Source organism: Coturnix japonica, chromosome 16 (genome assembly GCF_054131305.1).
Source record: "Coturnix japonica strain WE chromosome 16, WE-NBRP24, whole genome shotgun sequence".
In the NCBI taxonomy this organism is placed as follows: domain Eukaryota; kingdom Metazoa; phylum Chordata; class Aves; order Galliformes; family Phasianidae; genus Coturnix; species Coturnix japonica.
Window position 1 is genome coordinate 2,047,641 of NC_140678.1, and position 16,340 is coordinate 2,063,980.

At 55.5% G+C, this 16,340-nt stretch overlaps 3 protein-coding genes across 6 annotated transcripts; 1 reads left to right on the forward strand and 2 right to left on the reverse strand.

The window, feature by feature from the left end:
- Nucleotides 1-835: 835 nt before the first annotated feature.
- On the reverse strand, nt 836-8,172 carry PLPPR3 (phospholipid phosphatase related 3). 3 transcript variants are annotated; one of them, XM_085517714.1, is made up of 9 exons: nt 8,034-8,172; nt 5,432-5,529; nt 3,884-3,973; nt 3,501-3,686; nt 3,293-3,422; nt 3,009-3,204; nt 2,878-2,935; nt 2,630-2,803; nt 836-2,558 (listed from the first exon to the last, which is right to left on the reverse strand). In XM_085517714.1, exons 2-9 carry the CDS (start codon nt 5,522-5,524, stop codon nt 1,362-1,364), a joined length of 2,124 nt encoding a protein of 707 aa, XP_085373840.1. In that variant the 5' UTR covers nt 5,525-5,529; nt 8,034-8,172; the 3' UTR covers nt 836-1,361. The 3 variants fall into 3 exon arrangements, with proteins under 3 accessions (XP_085373840.1, XP_085373841.1, XP_085373842.1); XM_085517715.1 differs by lacking the exons at nt 5,432-5,529; nt 8,034-8,172 and adding an exon at nt 4,337-4,501; XM_085517716.1 differs by lacking the exons at nt 2,878-2,935; nt 3,293-3,422; nt 3,501-3,686; ... (1 more) ...; nt 5,432-5,529; nt 8,034-8,172 and having other exon boundaries at nt 3,009-3,147.
- Nucleotides 5,662-7,327, forward strand: CFD (complement factor D). The gene is made up of 5 exons (XM_015886358.2): nt 5,662-5,745; nt 5,950-6,103; nt 6,190-6,334; nt 6,543-6,800; nt 7,009-7,327. Exons 1-5 carry the CDS (start codon nt 5,679-5,681, stop codon nt 7,186-7,188), a joined length of 804 nt encoding a protein of 267 aa, XP_015741844.2. The 5' UTR covers nt 5,662-5,678; the 3' UTR covers nt 7,189-7,327.
- A 39-nt stretch (nt 8,173-8,211) lies between the features above and the next one.
- On the reverse strand, nt 8,212-16,333 carry MED16 (mediator complex subunit 16). Of its 2 annotated transcripts, none has more exons than XM_015886289.3 (14): nt 16,109-16,333; nt 15,905-16,012; nt 14,800-14,969; nt 13,798-14,229; nt 12,985-13,090; nt 12,378-12,533; nt 12,037-12,248; nt 11,563-11,769; nt 11,014-11,224; nt 10,678-10,811; nt 10,329-10,521; nt 9,867-10,083; nt 9,444-9,527; nt 8,212-8,985 (listed from the first exon to the last, which is right to left on the reverse strand). In XM_015886289.3, exons 1-14 carry the CDS (start codon nt 16,242-16,244, stop codon nt 8,859-8,861), a joined length of 2,493 nt encoding a protein of 830 aa, XP_015741775.1. In that variant the 5' UTR covers nt 16,245-16,333; the 3' UTR covers nt 8,212-8,858. The 2 variants fall into 2 exon arrangements, with proteins under 2 accessions (XP_015741775.1, XP_085373837.1); XM_085517711.1 differs by having other exon boundaries at nt 14,800-14,985.
- Between the last annotated feature and the right edge of the window lie 7 nt (nt 16,334-16,340).

The following is a 16,340-nucleotide window of genomic DNA, read 5'->3' on the forward strand; positions in this document are numbered from 1 at the left end:
GGGCGGTTAATGAGGTTTCTCCGCAGCATTCCCAGCCTTTTGGGGATGGATGATGGGGGGGTTGGTGCTGGTTGCTATAAGAACAGCGAGGTCCGACAAGCCGTGCGTGACAGTGTTTATCACTGCAAGGAATAGATAATAGATGTGGGGTCATCAGTGGGGGGGGGGGTGGGCTACAGGACCACCCCTCTTTGTGGGCATCCCTTTGGGAGTGACCCCCCCCTCATTTAATCCCAGTGCTCATTTCCAGCCCCGCGCCGGGTGATGGCGGATAATCCATATGTTTGCCAGGCGGAGGCTGCGGGATTTCCAGCGCTAATCCAATTGGTAGAGGCGCTTTAGGGCCATCTTCCCATCACCGCGGGGCTGGAGCAGCGGGGGCCGGTGCTGCTGTGTGTGTGTCCCCCGTCCCCCCCCGGGTGTATGACAGCCCCATGGGGTCCTACACAACCCCCCCCTGGTTTATGGGCTGTGACAAGTGGCTGCTCGGTGCCGGGTTGGGGTCGCACGGGGTTCTGCCGTCACCATATGGAGATGGGTTGGATGTGGGGGGGTCGAATGATGCCTATGGCAATGCATCTCCCCCCGTGTATCCCCCGGAATGAAGGAGGGAGGGGGTGAGGATATTGCAGGGACCACCGCAGCGCGGTGCTACGCTGGAGCTGAGCTCGACACACACGTATCCATTACCACGGCAACGGGGATGGAAACTGCAGCGCTGGCATTTCGCTGCCCAGGGGGAACCTCGTGCTCAGCACAAGGTGAAACCACCGTGAGACCCTCCCGACCCCCCCCCATCCCACCCAGATCCCCCATATCGCAGCTCCCACCCGGGCCACGTTCACACGTTTATTCACTTCTCAAACCACAGCGGCTTCAGTCGACACCCGATGATGCATTCACAGCTCCGACCCCCCCCACCCCCCAATACATCCCCAGCCCCATTGGGAGCCTCAGGGCCCGGGGTTCAGCTCAGGAGCACCCAGAGCTCATTGCAGCCCCCGGGGTCTCCCCACCCCACCCCTCCATCCCCCCCTTTTCACTCTTTCTACTGTCCCCATTGCAGTATATACAGCTTCACATGCCCAGCTCTCAGCCTGGCCCACTCCCCACCAAAGAACGAAGCAGAAATAGGGGCTGCACCCCCCCCAGTGCACCCCACAGCCCCACCAAAGCCCTTTAACACTGACTGCCCCCCCACCCCACAGACCTACATACCATCAGCCATATAAATTAACAACAGCCCACCCTTCCCTTGTCCCAGAGAGAAAAGAATCATCAGCACCTGTTATAGAGAGAAAAAACATGAAGTCCAAAGTGCTCGAGCCCACACCTGGGATTGGGGTTGGGGGGGTGTGGGCTCAGTCCTTAAACCTCCTCCCCGCTGGCATCTTCCTATAGAAGCCGTCAGCATCGCAGTCCGTCAGCACATCGCGCTCAGCCGCCTTCCTGCGCAGCGTGGCCTCCCGGCTGGCAGCGCCCAGCAGCCCCTCACTCACATCCCCCCTCTCAGCACCCCCCGCTGCCCCATGGATGGCAGCCAGGCTGCCGTAACGCGGCTCATCCTGCTCCACGTCACTCAATGAGGATCCAGGTGACACACCGGCACTCTTGGCCGGGTGGAAGGCACGGAATTCCTTCCCCACCTCTCCCAGCTCGTATCCATCCTCAGCAGCTTTAGGGGCCGCCTTCCATTCCCAAGGCCCATTGCCAGCATTGAGATGCACCACGGGGTGATGAGGAGCGTGAGCATCGATGGTGACGATGCTGGAGCTGTCACGTTCCGATGGCGAGCGATATTGCGACGAGTCGGAGCTGGTGGAGGACGAGGATGTTTCCGAATGCTTTGGGGTGCTGGGGGCAGCGCCTTGTGGTTTGGACATGGCGATCACCTGCATTAACCGGGGGGGGTTGGCTGCACGGGGGGCGCTTTTCTCAGCCACCATCACCCACTTGGCTCTCATCGCTGCCCCGCCGCCCGCCGTGCTCTCCTCAGGGATGTGCACTAATGGTGCAGCACCGGGACGGGGCGGGAGCAGCACCCGTGGGCCTAAAGCTGCGCGCTCAGGGCGAGCCTGCACCGTAGGGTACAGCGCCGGGGGCACCTCCTCCTCCACCTCGTCCCCTGCTCGTCCCTCCATCGCTTTCTGCTTCCATTCGGAGATGAGCTGCTTGGAGCGCGATGCATCCAATGGTACGTGGATGGTCATGTGCCGCCGCGCCGCGTCCTCCATGGAAGGCGTGCTGACGCGTGGCAGCGTGTTACTGAAGGTCACCATGTTCTCCTTGGCCATGGGGCTGCGCGGTGCCAGCAGATCCACGTCCACGCTGGCACGTTTTAGGCTGCCCAATGAGTTCTTATCGCGTGGTACCGGTCTCACGGCCGCCCCCTCCTCCTCCTCCAGCCGCGGGGTCAGTTCATCGGTGCTCACTGACTTGTTCTGCTGGTACACGGCGTCGTGGCCGCGTTGTGTCAGAACACGGAGAGCGTCCTTGGCTGGAGCTGGTGCCGGGACCCTCTCGGTGGGGGCACGGAAGTTGCCCACTGCGTGGTAAGCCTATGGGGTGGGATTGAGCTCAGTGGGGCTGCAGGGTGGCACAAGGCACACACAGCCCCTATAGCACCCACCAGGTAAGCGGCGATGCCGGCGCCGATGAGGAAACCCACGTAGACATCGGTGGGATGGCTGCGGTACTGAGTGATCTGGGTCAACCCGCAGATACCGGCGGCGATGGCGAAGGCGAAGACCAAGATGGGCTTCAGGAGCTTGGTGCTGTCTGAGATGGTGGAGTTGAAGTACATCTAAAGGGGTGGGAGAAGGTCAGACTATATGGGTTCACTCACTGCCGTGCAGCCACGTGGTGCTCCGCACTCACCGACACATAGACAGCGGCGAAGGCGGACAGCGTGGCGTGCTGGGATGGGAAAGTCTTCCTGTAGGAGAGCACAGGGTTTGAGCTGTGATGCTCTATGGGGCCGTGGGGCCGCTCTGCCCTATGGCACATACCTGGCAGACAGGATGGCGTGTTTGTCAGTGCCGGCACAGATATCCTGTGTGATGTAAGGGTTGGCGTCGCAGGGTGTGCCCAGCAGCGTGTAGTTGGGTTTGCAGACAGTAAGAAAGAAAGGAGCGTGGTATCCAGTGGCCAACTGGATGACATCGGTGACCAACGCAGTGGCACAGAGCCCGAAGACATGGACACCTACAGGGGGCACAGAGGGGTCAGATTCAAACCCAACCTGATCCCAGCCCGATCCCAAAACCCTGGGGGAGGTGATGGCACAACGTACCCACAAACCTTACGGTGCGGCGCAGGAAGGAGTTGAAGTTGCAGCCTCCTGCATTGATGCTCCCCTCGCTGCCGCTGCGACCCTTCAGCCGGGACTGCAGGCAGTACACCAGGCCCTCCCCGAGCATGATCTGCATAGGGGGGGAAAACCACACTCAGTGCAACCCCAAAGGCAGCAGGACCCGGCCCCATAGCGCTGTGGGACGCACCGAGGCGGCTGGGGCGGCGAAGGCGAGGCTGAGCAGCATGAGCAATGGGATGAGCTCCTCACTGCTCTCCACGTAGGGCATGGAGAGCGCGCGGTCGTGGCATTGGAAGCCCACCTTGGCCGGCTTGAAGAGGTCGGTGAGCTCCAGGAAATACAGCGTCACGATGGAGGAGGCCACGATGGGCAGCTGGGGGGGGATTAGGGGGGTGGGAAGGCTCATTGCCCACCATAGCCCCCCCCCTCCAACCCCCCAGGTCCCATTTGATGCATTCATAGGGACACGGGTGGTGGCAGAGCCCCATGCACTGTGGGATCTCGGTGCATGGTGGCATTGCAGGGTGAGGAGATGCCCCCCCCAAGACCCCCCACCCTCCCCACACGTACCTCCACGAAGTAGAAGCAGGGCAGGAGCGTCATGCTGTCCTTGGGAGCCTTGGCCTTGTCCTTCGGGGAGATCATGGTCCTGGGGGGGGCCTGTATGGGAGTGGGGAGGCTGTGGCAACAGGTTGGGGGGGGGATTTGGGGTCACAGGGGATGTGGGGAGGGGTCGTGCCACCCGCAGGGCAGAACAAGGGGTGGGGGCCCGGGGAGCAGCCTCAGTTCACAGCAACTTCGGACAAGTATCGAGTGCAATGAGGGATGGAGAGGAGGGGGGGGTGAGGGGCAATATAGGGGGGGCAATAGCGGGGTTGGGGGCTGTATTGGGGGGGTGGCAATACAGAGGCAATATACCGTGCCGCAGCCCCGGGCGGGGGCTGGGAAGGGAGAAGGGGAGGGGGGGGAGAGGAGGGGGCGCGGCCCTTTGTGTCCCCGCGGCCGCAGCCGCCCCCCACTCACCTCGGCTGCAGCGACCCCTGGGGGGGGGGGAATCCGGGTTGTGGGGGGGGGGACACGGGCGGGGCCGGGGGTGTCGTTGGGGATCCCGCAGCGCGGGGCTGCTCTGCCTCGGCGGAACGCGGCTGGATCCTCCGCCGCCTCCTCCTCCTCCTCCTCCGCCCCCTCCCCACCGCCCCCCGCCCCGCCCCGCCGCTCCCGGCCGCTCTCGGGGCGCTGAACCGCTGCGGGGACCCGGGGAAAAAGGGGGGGGGGGTCGGTAAAAGGGAGCGGTGAGAGAGGGTGAGAGACAAAGGGATCGGGGGGGGGGGGGGCGGCACCGAGCGGGGGCGGTGCCCCCCGTGCTGCTTTATGTCCCCCATCGTGCGGTGCATCCAACCCCCCCCCGCAATGATCCGCACCCCCTTAAGGCGGCTCTGCCCCCCGGGCTTTGCAGAGGGTCCGGAGATGCGGTGAGACCCCATTTCCCACCCCACTATAGGACCCCATCCCAAACCCCCCCCGGGGATCGGCCGGCTGCCCCCCCATACAGCCCCATTGCCACCCCCCCCCATTGGGGTTCATGGCTGGGGTATCTAAGGGCAGCTCAGTGCCCCCCGCTCTTTGCCTCCGTTCCATTTTCGCCCCTAAGTGGGTAAAAATCTGCCGTATTTAACGTTAAATCCCGATTCATTCCAGCTAAGCCGCTCTGCCCGGACCCTGAGTGCAGAAATCCCGGTGTCAGGCTCTGGCCCCATTGCACAGACCCCTCCCCATGTGGATGGGGACAGACATTGCCGGGTTCACGGTGATACCGGAGCGATGGCACAGCTGCAGCTCAGGACAACTGCAAGGCAGCCTGAAATAAACCCCGAGGGATTGAATGCTGCTAAAAAGCCGAGGTTCCCTTCTCAATGCTCCATTTAACACCGCAGAGCAGCAGAGAATGGGCTTGTATGGGCTGTGCTATAGGGTCGGGTTGGGACCTCCACCCCAGTGCTGCCCCACTGCTCTGCTCGGTGCTGGGCAGGGCTCAGGGCTCTGGGGACATTGGGGACAAGGGCAGAAGGGTTGTCACCCCATTGGGACCCCCGACCCCTTTGTCCCTATAGCCACTGACCCCTCAGTGCTGCAGAAATCCCCTCCTGCTGTTGCCAGACCTGGCAGCTGGGACCGGCTGCTTCCTCCCGAACTTGTTTGTCTTGGGAACATTTGACCTGTTTGATAACGGAGAATTAAAGCATGTTTTGGCATCGATGCACTTTGGAAATCCCCTCCTTTTCCCCTTCCTTCCCTCCCCCGTGGCCCCAAACTGGATATAAAACCAACCCTTGTCCCCTCCCTGCAGCAGCCGCTCGTTGCAGCCATGGGGCCATGCAGTGCTGCGAGCTCTGTCCTCATCCTGCTGCTGCTGCTGGGGGCCGTGGTGGATGGTGAGTATGGGATTGGGATGGGAATAGGGCTGAATGAGCCCATGAGGGATGTGGGATCTTGGTTGGGGGGCCACTGAGCTTCTATGGGGGTGGCCAGGTTAGGAAACCCCACTGCTGTCTATAAGGGTGTGGGGAGGGGTCTCAATGGGTCTCTTACTCCTGTGTCCCCCCCCACTAACGCTGCCTCTCCCCATCCCACACCAGCACAGCCCCAGGGGAGGATCCTAAGGGGTTGGGAAGCTCAGCCCCATCTACGGCCCTATATGGCCTCACTGCAGCTGGATGGGAAGCACATCTGTGGGGGATTCCTCATCGCCCCGCAGTGGGTGCTGAGCGCTGCCCACTGCACCGAGCAGATGTGAGTATATGGGGGGTGTGGGATGGGGGCACGGGGGGGCTCCAGGCCCTGCAGCCCCCCCAGCTCATTGGGTTGAACCCCCATAGGGGAGATAAACACTTCCAGGTGCTGCTGGGTGCTCATTCACTGTCAGCTCCGGAGCCCCATAAGCGGCTTTACAACGTGAAAGCACAAATCGCCCACCCCGGCAGCAACATCCATAACAACAGGGACGACCTCCTGCTGCTCCAGGTGGGCTCCTCACACACCCCCTCCCCACCACCTCTCAATCCCCCCTCATCCCCTTTGCATTATATGGAGCATCCCCCCTCGTCCCCTTTGCATCCCATTCTAAGCCCTATCAGAACGTCTCCATCCACCCCCTATGGGGCTGCAGGAGGGGGGGCTCATCTACGTCCCGCATCCCCCTGACCCCACACCTCCTTTCTTTGGGTGGCAGCTGGAGGAGAAAGCGGAGCTGAACGAGCACGTGCAGGTGCTGCCATTTCAACGCCAGGACAGGGAGGTGGCGGCCGACACGCTTTGCGATACAGCGGGATGGGGGACGATAACGCACAGTGGGAAGAGGCCGGATCGGTTGCAAGAGGTTCAGAGGCCGGTGATAAGCAGAGAGCTTTGCAACCATCGCACCCGCCACGACCGCACCATCACTGAGAAGATGATGTGCACAGACTCCAATAAGAAGGATACCTGCAAGGTCAGAGCCCTATAGGGGGGGGTGAGGGGGAAGGTGACCCTATAGGGGTATGGGAATGGAGTGGGAGGATGCTGGGGATGGGGCTGCATCACTGTTGGGATCCCTGCTCCTCAAACCTGGGTGAGAAGAGGCTGGTGGGGGGATGGCAGCGATTCTGATCCAATGTTGCAGCCTGAGAGCCACGTGGCAATGGGTTTTGTCCCCACAGGGTGATTCCGGGGGTCCTTTGGTCTGCAATGGTGTGGCTGAAGGGGTGGTGACGGCTGGATCTCGTGTCTGTGGCAACTATAAGAAGCCGGCCATCTACACCCGCATTGCGCCCTATGCTGAATGGATTGACAGCATCATGGCCTCCAGGGATGGGGATGAGGACGTGGCCACACGTTGAGCTCACACTGCTGGATACAGTGGGAATGGGGGGGTCCAGGGGGGCTGAATGATGCCCAGGGAGGGGGAGGCACTGCTGCAGGCTTTGCTGGACGCATCTGTATTGCAACCACCACAATAAAGCAACGCCAATTGCTGCAGGCAGGACTGCACTGAGTGGGGTGGGGGGCAGTGATAAGGATGGGGGGGTGCTGAGCTCTGCAGGTGGCACAGCCCCATGTCCCCACCTTCCCTGACCCCATCCCTGGGTGTTGGACCCCACACCCCCTTCCCAGCACTGCTCTGAGGCCCCAAAGGAGCAATGCTGCACCCCAAAGCATGGCAGAGTTGGATGCTGCTCAGTGCCCGCATGCACATGGCTTGGGCAAGCTGCAAGAAGGCAGCTCTGTGTGCCATAGACATCAAATAACCCTCCTCCAAAGGAGATGAGCAAGGCCCCACATTGATCAGTTTTACTTACAGGGAAAAACCTCCTTGACAAGGAGTTGGAGTTTCCTAATTAACCACCAGACTGGCCTTAATTACCAGAAGAACAGCAAGGCACAGCCCAGCTCTGCAGCAAAACCTCAGAGCTGAGGGCTGAGCTCTTCACCCTCAGCTCAATTTTCCACTAATAAATGAAAACTCGCTCCCAGAGGGATATGAATATTAACAACATGGCATCATCCTTCCCTTAAATGGCCTCAGAGGACACACAGAGGTGGATCCAGCTGAGCAGGAACACAGCCAGGCCCCACATTGGCTCCAAGTACCCTCATAGAGCTGCTAAAAGCACTAAGGCTCAACCCCCATCACCCCACAGCCACCTCCATCACCCCACCTTCTCTCTCTTCTACCCATAATAACCTGATAGAAGGTTTTCAACCAGTCGATTCTGCGAGTGTTTGCAGCTCCTTTCTTAACAGAGGTGCAAATTCACACCAGTTTCCTGCTTTTCTTGTGCGTTGATGCATCAGCAGCCCCGGGCTTCCAAGTCACATGAAAAAGTGCTGAAGTTCTGCAAACAAACCAAACATTCTGTGTATGAAATTAAGGGGAACTTTTATTTCCAGATAAACTCAGAGTTCCAGGCCTGGGTTTGCAGCCTCAGGTCTCTGCTCCTCCACCCATCAGCACACAGATATATGTGATGATGAAGGCTCCCATCAATGGAGCTAAGTTCATTTGAAGCAGGGAGAGGCAGAAGGAAACAGGAACTGACTGACCCATGCCATGCTTCCCAAGCAGCCCACAGCAAAGGAGAAACAACACAAGGAACCAAGTGTTTGCTCCTCTCTCCTTGGAGATTATCTGTGTACCCTCAGAGCCCCCCATCACCACTCAGCCTGTGCTGACTGCAGGACTCAGACATTCTGCTTGGTCAGCCCAGAGACACATGAAGGCAGCAGGTTTCCCCCTTCCCTGGCCTTTGGCTTCCAGCTGCCATCACATTTGGTGGCAATGGGAGAACTTTACAGGGTAGAGCCTAAAGGGGGCCCCTCAAAAGTTCCTTTCCTTCCTTCCTTCTTTTCCTTTTAGGGTTGAAGCTGAAAGACCAATGCAAGTCAAAGGTATCAGCACTCCCAGCCAACTGGGCACTGTCTCACAAGGGCTGCAGCTCCTGGCTCCCAAAGCACATTCAGCTCTTCCATTTAGAACCTGTTGCTCTCTCCATGCCTCATAAAGGTGCTCTCAGGAATAGCTGAGGGGCATCCTCCTCCACAGCCCCCCACACAGGCAGTTTTTGACCCAGCGCTGCTCCCACTGCTTCACAGCAGTGACTTTGTTTGGAGATTTCAGCATCGTAACGCAGCCACACCTGGAAAGGAAGAAAACAAGGAAGGTACAGCCTGGCATAAAGATGGAGAGGCCAGGAAACAAAGCAGCAATGCTGGCGCTTCTGGTCACACACACCATACATTGATACTCAAAGAGCTGTGGGTACTCTGTGCTAAGGCTTAAATTGAACAGCCAGGCTGCACTGATAGTAGCAGCTATCCTGAGTCAGCTCTCTTAAGGATCTTCGTCTTCCACATCAGGGATATCTGAAACCTACCCACAAGTGCTTCCTTTAAATGCAAAGTGGCAGCTCCATAAATGAACAGCCTTAATTTAGAAGCAGAATTTCCTCCTGCAGGCGTAAATCACACCAGAAGTTCCTGGGATGGCAGCCGGGATGGTAAACAGAGACCAAGGGAGCTTCTGAATGACAAAAGGCAGTTTGAGTTTCTGCCAAGAGCTCCTCTGCATGGAAGGGATTTCACCCTCATCACTTACCTGGTACATGACTTGCATTCTTCTGTCGGGTATGCTCCTAAATGAAGCCTTCTCAGATGATCAATTTTAGGCTGACCAGGTGCCCTGTGCAGGAAGAAGAATGGGATGGTTTCTAGGGTATCACTTTCTACAAGCTGTTGCCAGGACAGTGAGCTGCATTTCAATGGCCAGTGGGGCCCAGGCTTCGACTGCAGACTCTGTAAAGTGCCAATGGATTCAAAGACACGCTGACATCAATCTAAACACAAACGGGCACCTTTCCCCCTCCCTGACATCTCATTTCAGTTCTTTATAACTCAGTAATGACTGGGAACTCAAGCACAGAGAATAAACCCTCTTGTGGCACAGGCACCCCAGATCCAACGACCTCTCAGAGCTGGAGAGATCCCAACCAAACCATCTATTTGTTTCAGATCTTTGTACCTCACAAAGGCATCAAACTGGGAAGAGACAGTGTGACCAATGAGGCCAGGAGCTTTTCCAAACTGCAGCCTGACGAGCTGTTTGTTTTGCAGCTTGCTGATAATGCCATCGTTGATAGGCAACCAATCGATATTGGGAATGAGCAACTGGCTGGGCAGGAGGCAACATTCATCTATCAGGGTATCATCTGGTTCTGTTATGTGATTTTCTTCACGACCTGCGTGGAAAATGAAGCAGAAAGAGAGAAAAACCAGTGTGATCTTTACACATCTCATTTACAGATGGAGAGAAGTGGATGCAGTTCCCCCCCTCCATCCGCCAACGCAGCACAGGGAACAATAAAGCTGGCAGCTGCACTTGCCCTTTCTAAACACTCCAGAGTTACCCCCTGTAATTATTTCTACTGTGCACAATCCAAATGAAGGAAGATCCTTTTGTTTGAGGGAACTGGCAAACACTCACAGCACAGCCAGAGTTTAGTCAGAAGCCTGAAGAGGAGGGACATGCTGTCCTGAGTGTCAGAGGTTGCTGTGTAGACAGGGAGGCAGCTTGGCTTCAGCAACCCCCAAATACGGATCACCACCATCAGCTCCCTGAACATGCCCAGGGATGCTCCATCTCGCAGGAAGCTGTGGCCTGGCCTCACAGGAGAGCCCTGCAAAGGGGAGAAACATTTGGGGGTTGAGGCTTAAACACAGCCTGTTGGAGCTGCTGTTCCATTTACAGGACAGCAGACAGGCTTGTAGAGGATGCCACAGAGGTTAGAGGTATAAGGGGTATAAAGATCATTCTTGGAAGCCCAGGCTCTCACCTGGTTAGGCAGGCTGGCCAGTAGATAAAGCACAAAATCCCCCACCCACTGGATGAGTTGCTGCAGGGATTGCAACGTGTTCATCTCCAGGACAAACTCCTCCGTCTTTAAGTTGATCATCACCTTGTCAATGTCTGAAACAGGAGCAAAACGTGTTGTTCAGTCAGGAGATGGACCCACACTCCACCCTCTGTCCCTGAGGTGCAAAAAGACATCACTTCCCCCTTCCTCAAACCCAGGAAGCAACTGTGAGCTTATGACGTTTAACACTGAGTCTACAAGGAGCTGCTGCAGGACGCTCAGAGAGCTGTGCCTGATGTCACCATCAATCCTCACCTATATCTGTGATCTTGGAGCAGACCTCTGTGAGTCGGTCCCCAGGACTCTTATCTGGGGTGTTGAGGAAGTGTGGGCGCAACAGAGACTTCAGGGTGCAGCTGATGGCAATCAGGAACAGCTTGGCATGGTAGTCACAAACACGGGCTATCGTGCTGGAGGAGAGCTTGCAAAGAGATGCCTTCATGGCAACAATGCGTGTGGCGAGGACCTGAGGGACAGAGGCATGAGAGAACATTCAGGAGAGAAGGTAGAATGAGGATCAGCTCACAAACTGCTTTATTCTGTTCTGCAGCTCTGCTGTGTGAACAACTGGAACAGCAAATGCTGTTTCATGCACTTACAAACAGCCCTATTGCTCCCAGATGCTCTAACATCTCACCAGAACTTCCCAACAGGTAGAGATGAATGACAACAAACGCTGTATCAAATGTGATTCTTCACATCTCAAGCATTGCTCAAGTAGAGCATTCAAAGACAGCACACAGCTATCTCCCTGTTGCTGAGACTTCTCCTGCTGTAAATCAGGGAGTTCCCACTCTTGCTGACCTGCTGCAGGGCTGCGCTCTGCCTTGTGTACTCTTCATGCAGCTTCTCCACCAGGTTTTGGACCATGTTAGGCTGGACGTGGAGCAGGATGTCCCACCAGTCATAGCCAGTCACCATGCAGTACTCCAAGAGGAACAGCAAGTGGCGGAGGGAGGTGTTCATGTCCAGCACATGGCCCATGGAAGGGGAGATACGAAGCATGCTCAGCTGAATGGAAAAGGCAAAAAAGGAAAATCCCCATCAGGAACAGACTTGAAAGCTTTCCACAAAAGCTATTGCATAGCACAGGGTGATCTGGAGCTCATTGCTGGCTTGAAGATACAAACCCTACAGTAAAGGGACGCAACACGCCTTGTTTAACATGGGTCACACAGCTGGAAATGACATTCCCAGAGCTTTCCAGATTGATCCATCACCATTTAGAGAGATAAAGAGAGATCCCAGGGGAGCAGCCCACATAACAGTACACATTACCTTCCCATGACTGTCAATGCCAGCCAAGGCCAGAGACGTCCAGGAGAGCTGCATGGCTTTGAAGTGAACCAGGGGCCCAGTAGTTCTTTGCCTTTTGATAGTCTGCTCATCCACTGGGCGCTGGGAAGAAGAGCCATGGAAGACAGCCATCATTTGCAAGGACAGGCGATGAACGATGTGGACACTGCCATCATGAAAAGCCAATGCCAGACCTGGGGAGAGATGAGAACCAAAGGTGAGCAAGCAAATGCTGGTATAACCCTGACCTCACCCAGACAAGGGGAGTTTCAAGCAGAAGTCTAATATTTAAGAGAAATAAAAACCCAACAGATATTCCTTACCCAGTCCAGGGAAGAATTTGGTGTCGTTTGCCACCTTCAGGTCAGTATTTGTGAGGGAGATGGGCAACTTGGGCAGAGCCACAGCTGAGACACGATCCAAATCATTGGTGGCAGAGAGAATTCGCCATTTCAGGATCATGGGCTGCTTGTCTCCAACTTGAGAAAGTAAAGTGAGACATCATTGTCTGAAGGGGTCAGAAAACAGAGCCCCTCCCTGACTTCTGCCCACACTTCTCTATGCAGACCAGTGTATTTCCCCTGTACCTCCCCACGTTCTTCTGAGCTCAGTAACCACATAAATAATGGCTCATTTTGCTGTATCAGATTTGATGGAAGGCTCTGCTGGAGGCGATCAACAATTCTTTATGTTAAACAACCCTTTTCATTTCAGCAGAGCAAACAGCACAGGTGTGATGCTGTTATATTTGAACTGAATTAGAAGTAGAAACCATCCCATTTGTTGCCTAAGATGCAAAGAAATGGATGGAACAGAGTGTGTGGCTGAGAACACCTGAAATACAAATAAATAGGTGATAATGTATTGCAGGTCCTGCCTTATCACCCTCATTCAGGCCACACTCCTTAAGTCCCTGGTGCTGGAACTCACCCACAGGAGAGATCTGCTGGAAGATGTTGTTGACAGGCAAACCTTCTTTCCGAAGAGACCAGCACTCCACAATGCTGTTGTTCTGGTTGGAAGCACAAAGCAACACCTGTAGAAGGGAAAGCCATGATGTTTGTAAGCACAGCATTCACAATAGAGAACCACATTACCTGGTAGCATTTTCAGCCCCTCTCCCTTCAGATCTGTAACCTGCCAATGCTGCCCCATATATCACAGACTAAACGTGAAGAAAAGGGAAGGAAAAGAACTGACTCCAAAGCCAAAACAGACGCTGTGTTGTCCAACACAGCATTCGATCCTAACCACAGAGAACAGAAGAGTTTCTCGGCTTCATTGAACCAGTTGGGTTTCCACAGTCATCTCACCCTGGCAAATAGAGTTAAGCTGCTAAATTGAATCACATGGATCAAGAGCTCTGAGTGTTCTGGAGAGGGGCTGCTTTGAAGTCGAGACTGAAAGATGAAAGACTTCATATCTCAGAACCTCCTCGGATCGCCCAGGAAAACACCCACAGTAACCAATGGCAGAGCCATAAAATAAAACCAACATGTAATCAGGTTAATGAAGAATGGGCCTTTTCAGTCAGCCATGACACTCCCAGACCTCTCAAATGCAGCCTGCTTGAATGAGGCTGAACAAGCAGCCACTCCAAAACCAGCAGAGAATCACTGCAGGACATGATTGCTCCCTCCTAGAGCTGGGAGATGAAGCCAACAGGAGGAATAAACACAGAATAACCTGCTGTCTCCTTTGTTATTCACTTCATTCCTGCTTGTTTCAACAGCAGGTGCTCACCTGTTCTGACATATCCCGAGCAAGGAACTTCAGGTGAGTGATTGCTGGGTATTTGTCCTTGCGGGCAGGGTCGGTGGTGCAGCGCATGAAGAGGGATGGTAGGATTTCAGTGTCTATCTTGCATTTCTCATTCACCACGCTCACACAGACCTTGTAGAACTGGACAGGGGAGGCACTGCTGCCATCCGAAGTGGCCACCACGATGTTTCCCCCACCAGTAAAGGCGACGTCTGCCAAGGCAACGCGGCAACGGAGGCGGCAAAGGCTTTCTGTGGATGTCAGCACCTGCCCGTTGGGCTTGAGGAGGGAGACTGTCACCAGCCCACTGATGGTCACAGCAATCCAGCCCTCCATAGGCTTCCCACCAAACAGCGTCAGCGACGGAGAGAATTTGACCCTGGAAAACTTCTCCCCAAAGTTTGATGCTCCAGACTGTGAATGAAGATGAGCAATGTAAAGATATCAGCATCTGATGCCTGCAGTGCACCCAGAGCTGCAGAGTTCTGCTCCCCTGAGTCACTACAGCAAGGTCAGCAGAGATAAATGGAGTCCAGGTATCGAGCTCATACACCCAGCTCTGAGATGTGCTTCTCCCCTAGTTATGAGCAGTGCCAGCTGCTCACCAACACAACGCACAGCCCCATTATGCTTCCGTGCCTTGCAAGAGTTAACAGTTGAGAATGCAGAATGTTAATCTGCACTTCTGGATCAGAATTAGACATGCTTCAAAACAAGCAGCTGGTCTCCATACACCTACAGCAACAAACCTCCTTACCTCGACTACTGGAGTACCACTGGTAGGCAAGCACGTGCTTTTATCTCCATTTTACAGCCATGGAGATTGAAAAACAGGCTGATTAAAACAAGCTTAAAGCACCGAGAGAAATGAAACACTCCACCTGCATTTCTCAGCTGGAGCTAGGAAGCTTTCTAACTCAAAAGAGACACACAGAGGGGTTTCCCAGCTCCCCCACCAACAACCCAAGCCATCTCATGACAAACCTTCTCCACATGCAGTGCCAGCTTTACACCATTGTGCAGCCAGGATAGGGCCACCACGGGATCTCCCTCCACCATGCTGCCCACGGTGTTCTCCCAGCTGTTGGCCAGGTGCTCAGTCATGCTCCAGCACTTGATATGACCGTCTGCATCCGCTGAGAGCAGCCTGGAGCCTGCAGAGACACAGCCCTGTAAGGACCAGGTGAGGAATCAAGCCACCCCATGCAGCTCTGATGGAGCCTATCACTTTGTAGCTGTGAGACAGCACCAAATCACATTGAATCACAAAGCACCACTGTGGAAAGTGGCCTTTCAAGACCTGAAGAGAAGCTATAGGAAAGCTGGGGTGGCCTTTCAGGACCTGAAAGGGAGCTATAGGAAAGCTGGGGTGGCCTTTCAGGACCTGAAAGGGAGCTACAGGAAAGCTGGGGTGGCCTTTCAGGACCTGAAGAGGAGCTATAGGAAAGCTGGGGTGGCCTTTCAGGACCTGAAGCTATAGGAAAGCTGGGGTGGCCTTTCAGGACCTGAAAGGGAGCTATAGGAAAGCTGGAGTGGCCTTTCAGGACCTGAAGCTATAGGAAAGCTGGGGTGACCTTTCAGGACCTGAAGCTATAGGAAAGCTGGGGTGGCCTTTCAGGACCTGAAAGGGAGCTATAGGAAAGCTGGGGTGGCCTTTCAGGACCTGAAGCTATAGGAAAGCTGGGGTGGCCTTTCAGGACCTGAAAGGGAGCTATAGGAAAGCTGGGATGGCCTTTCAGGACCTGAAAGGGAGCTATAGGAAAGCTGGGGTGGCCTTTCAGGACCTGAAGCTATAGGAAAGCTGGGGTGACCTTTCAGGACCTGAAGGGGATATATAGGAAAGCTGGGGTGACCTGAAAGGGAAAGCTGGGGAGGAGCTCTTTATAAGGGCAGGTAGTAGAATGAAAGGAAACGGTTTTAAACTGGAAGAGGGTCGATTTAGACTGGATATGAGGGTGAAATTCTTTACTATGAGGGTGGTGAGATACTGGCACAGGCTGGATAATGTAACCTGGTGATGAGGGAGGTGTCCCTGCCTATAGCAGTGGGTTGGAAGGTGATTTTAACCACGATTAGGCCTCGAGCTCACCGGATTGATCCCACTCCAGGCAGGTGATGGCTTCCACATGACCGGAGTTGACTGAATAGACGTCCCACGGGTGTTCCGTGTCGATGATATGGACCATATGGGTGAGATCTATAGGAAACAAGGCACAAACCCCATAACGTTACGGCCCTATAGCAGGTAAAGGGGCCTCTATAGGGATTGGGGGGGAGGGGGTGTAGGCCGCACCGCGCTCCTCCTCGTTCCTCAGGTCTGTGGTGAAGGCGATGAGGTTACGGCAGGACCAGGCGCACACTAACGGGATGGACGGGCAGTGGTCGCTCTTGGGACGCTTCTCCCATTCGCAAACATAAGCTAAATCCATCCTAACGACCCCTCAACCCTCAACCATCGGGGGGCGATGGGGAAAGGCCTAGAGCGGGGATGGAGCCTGAAGCGGCACCGCGCATGCGCAGGACTC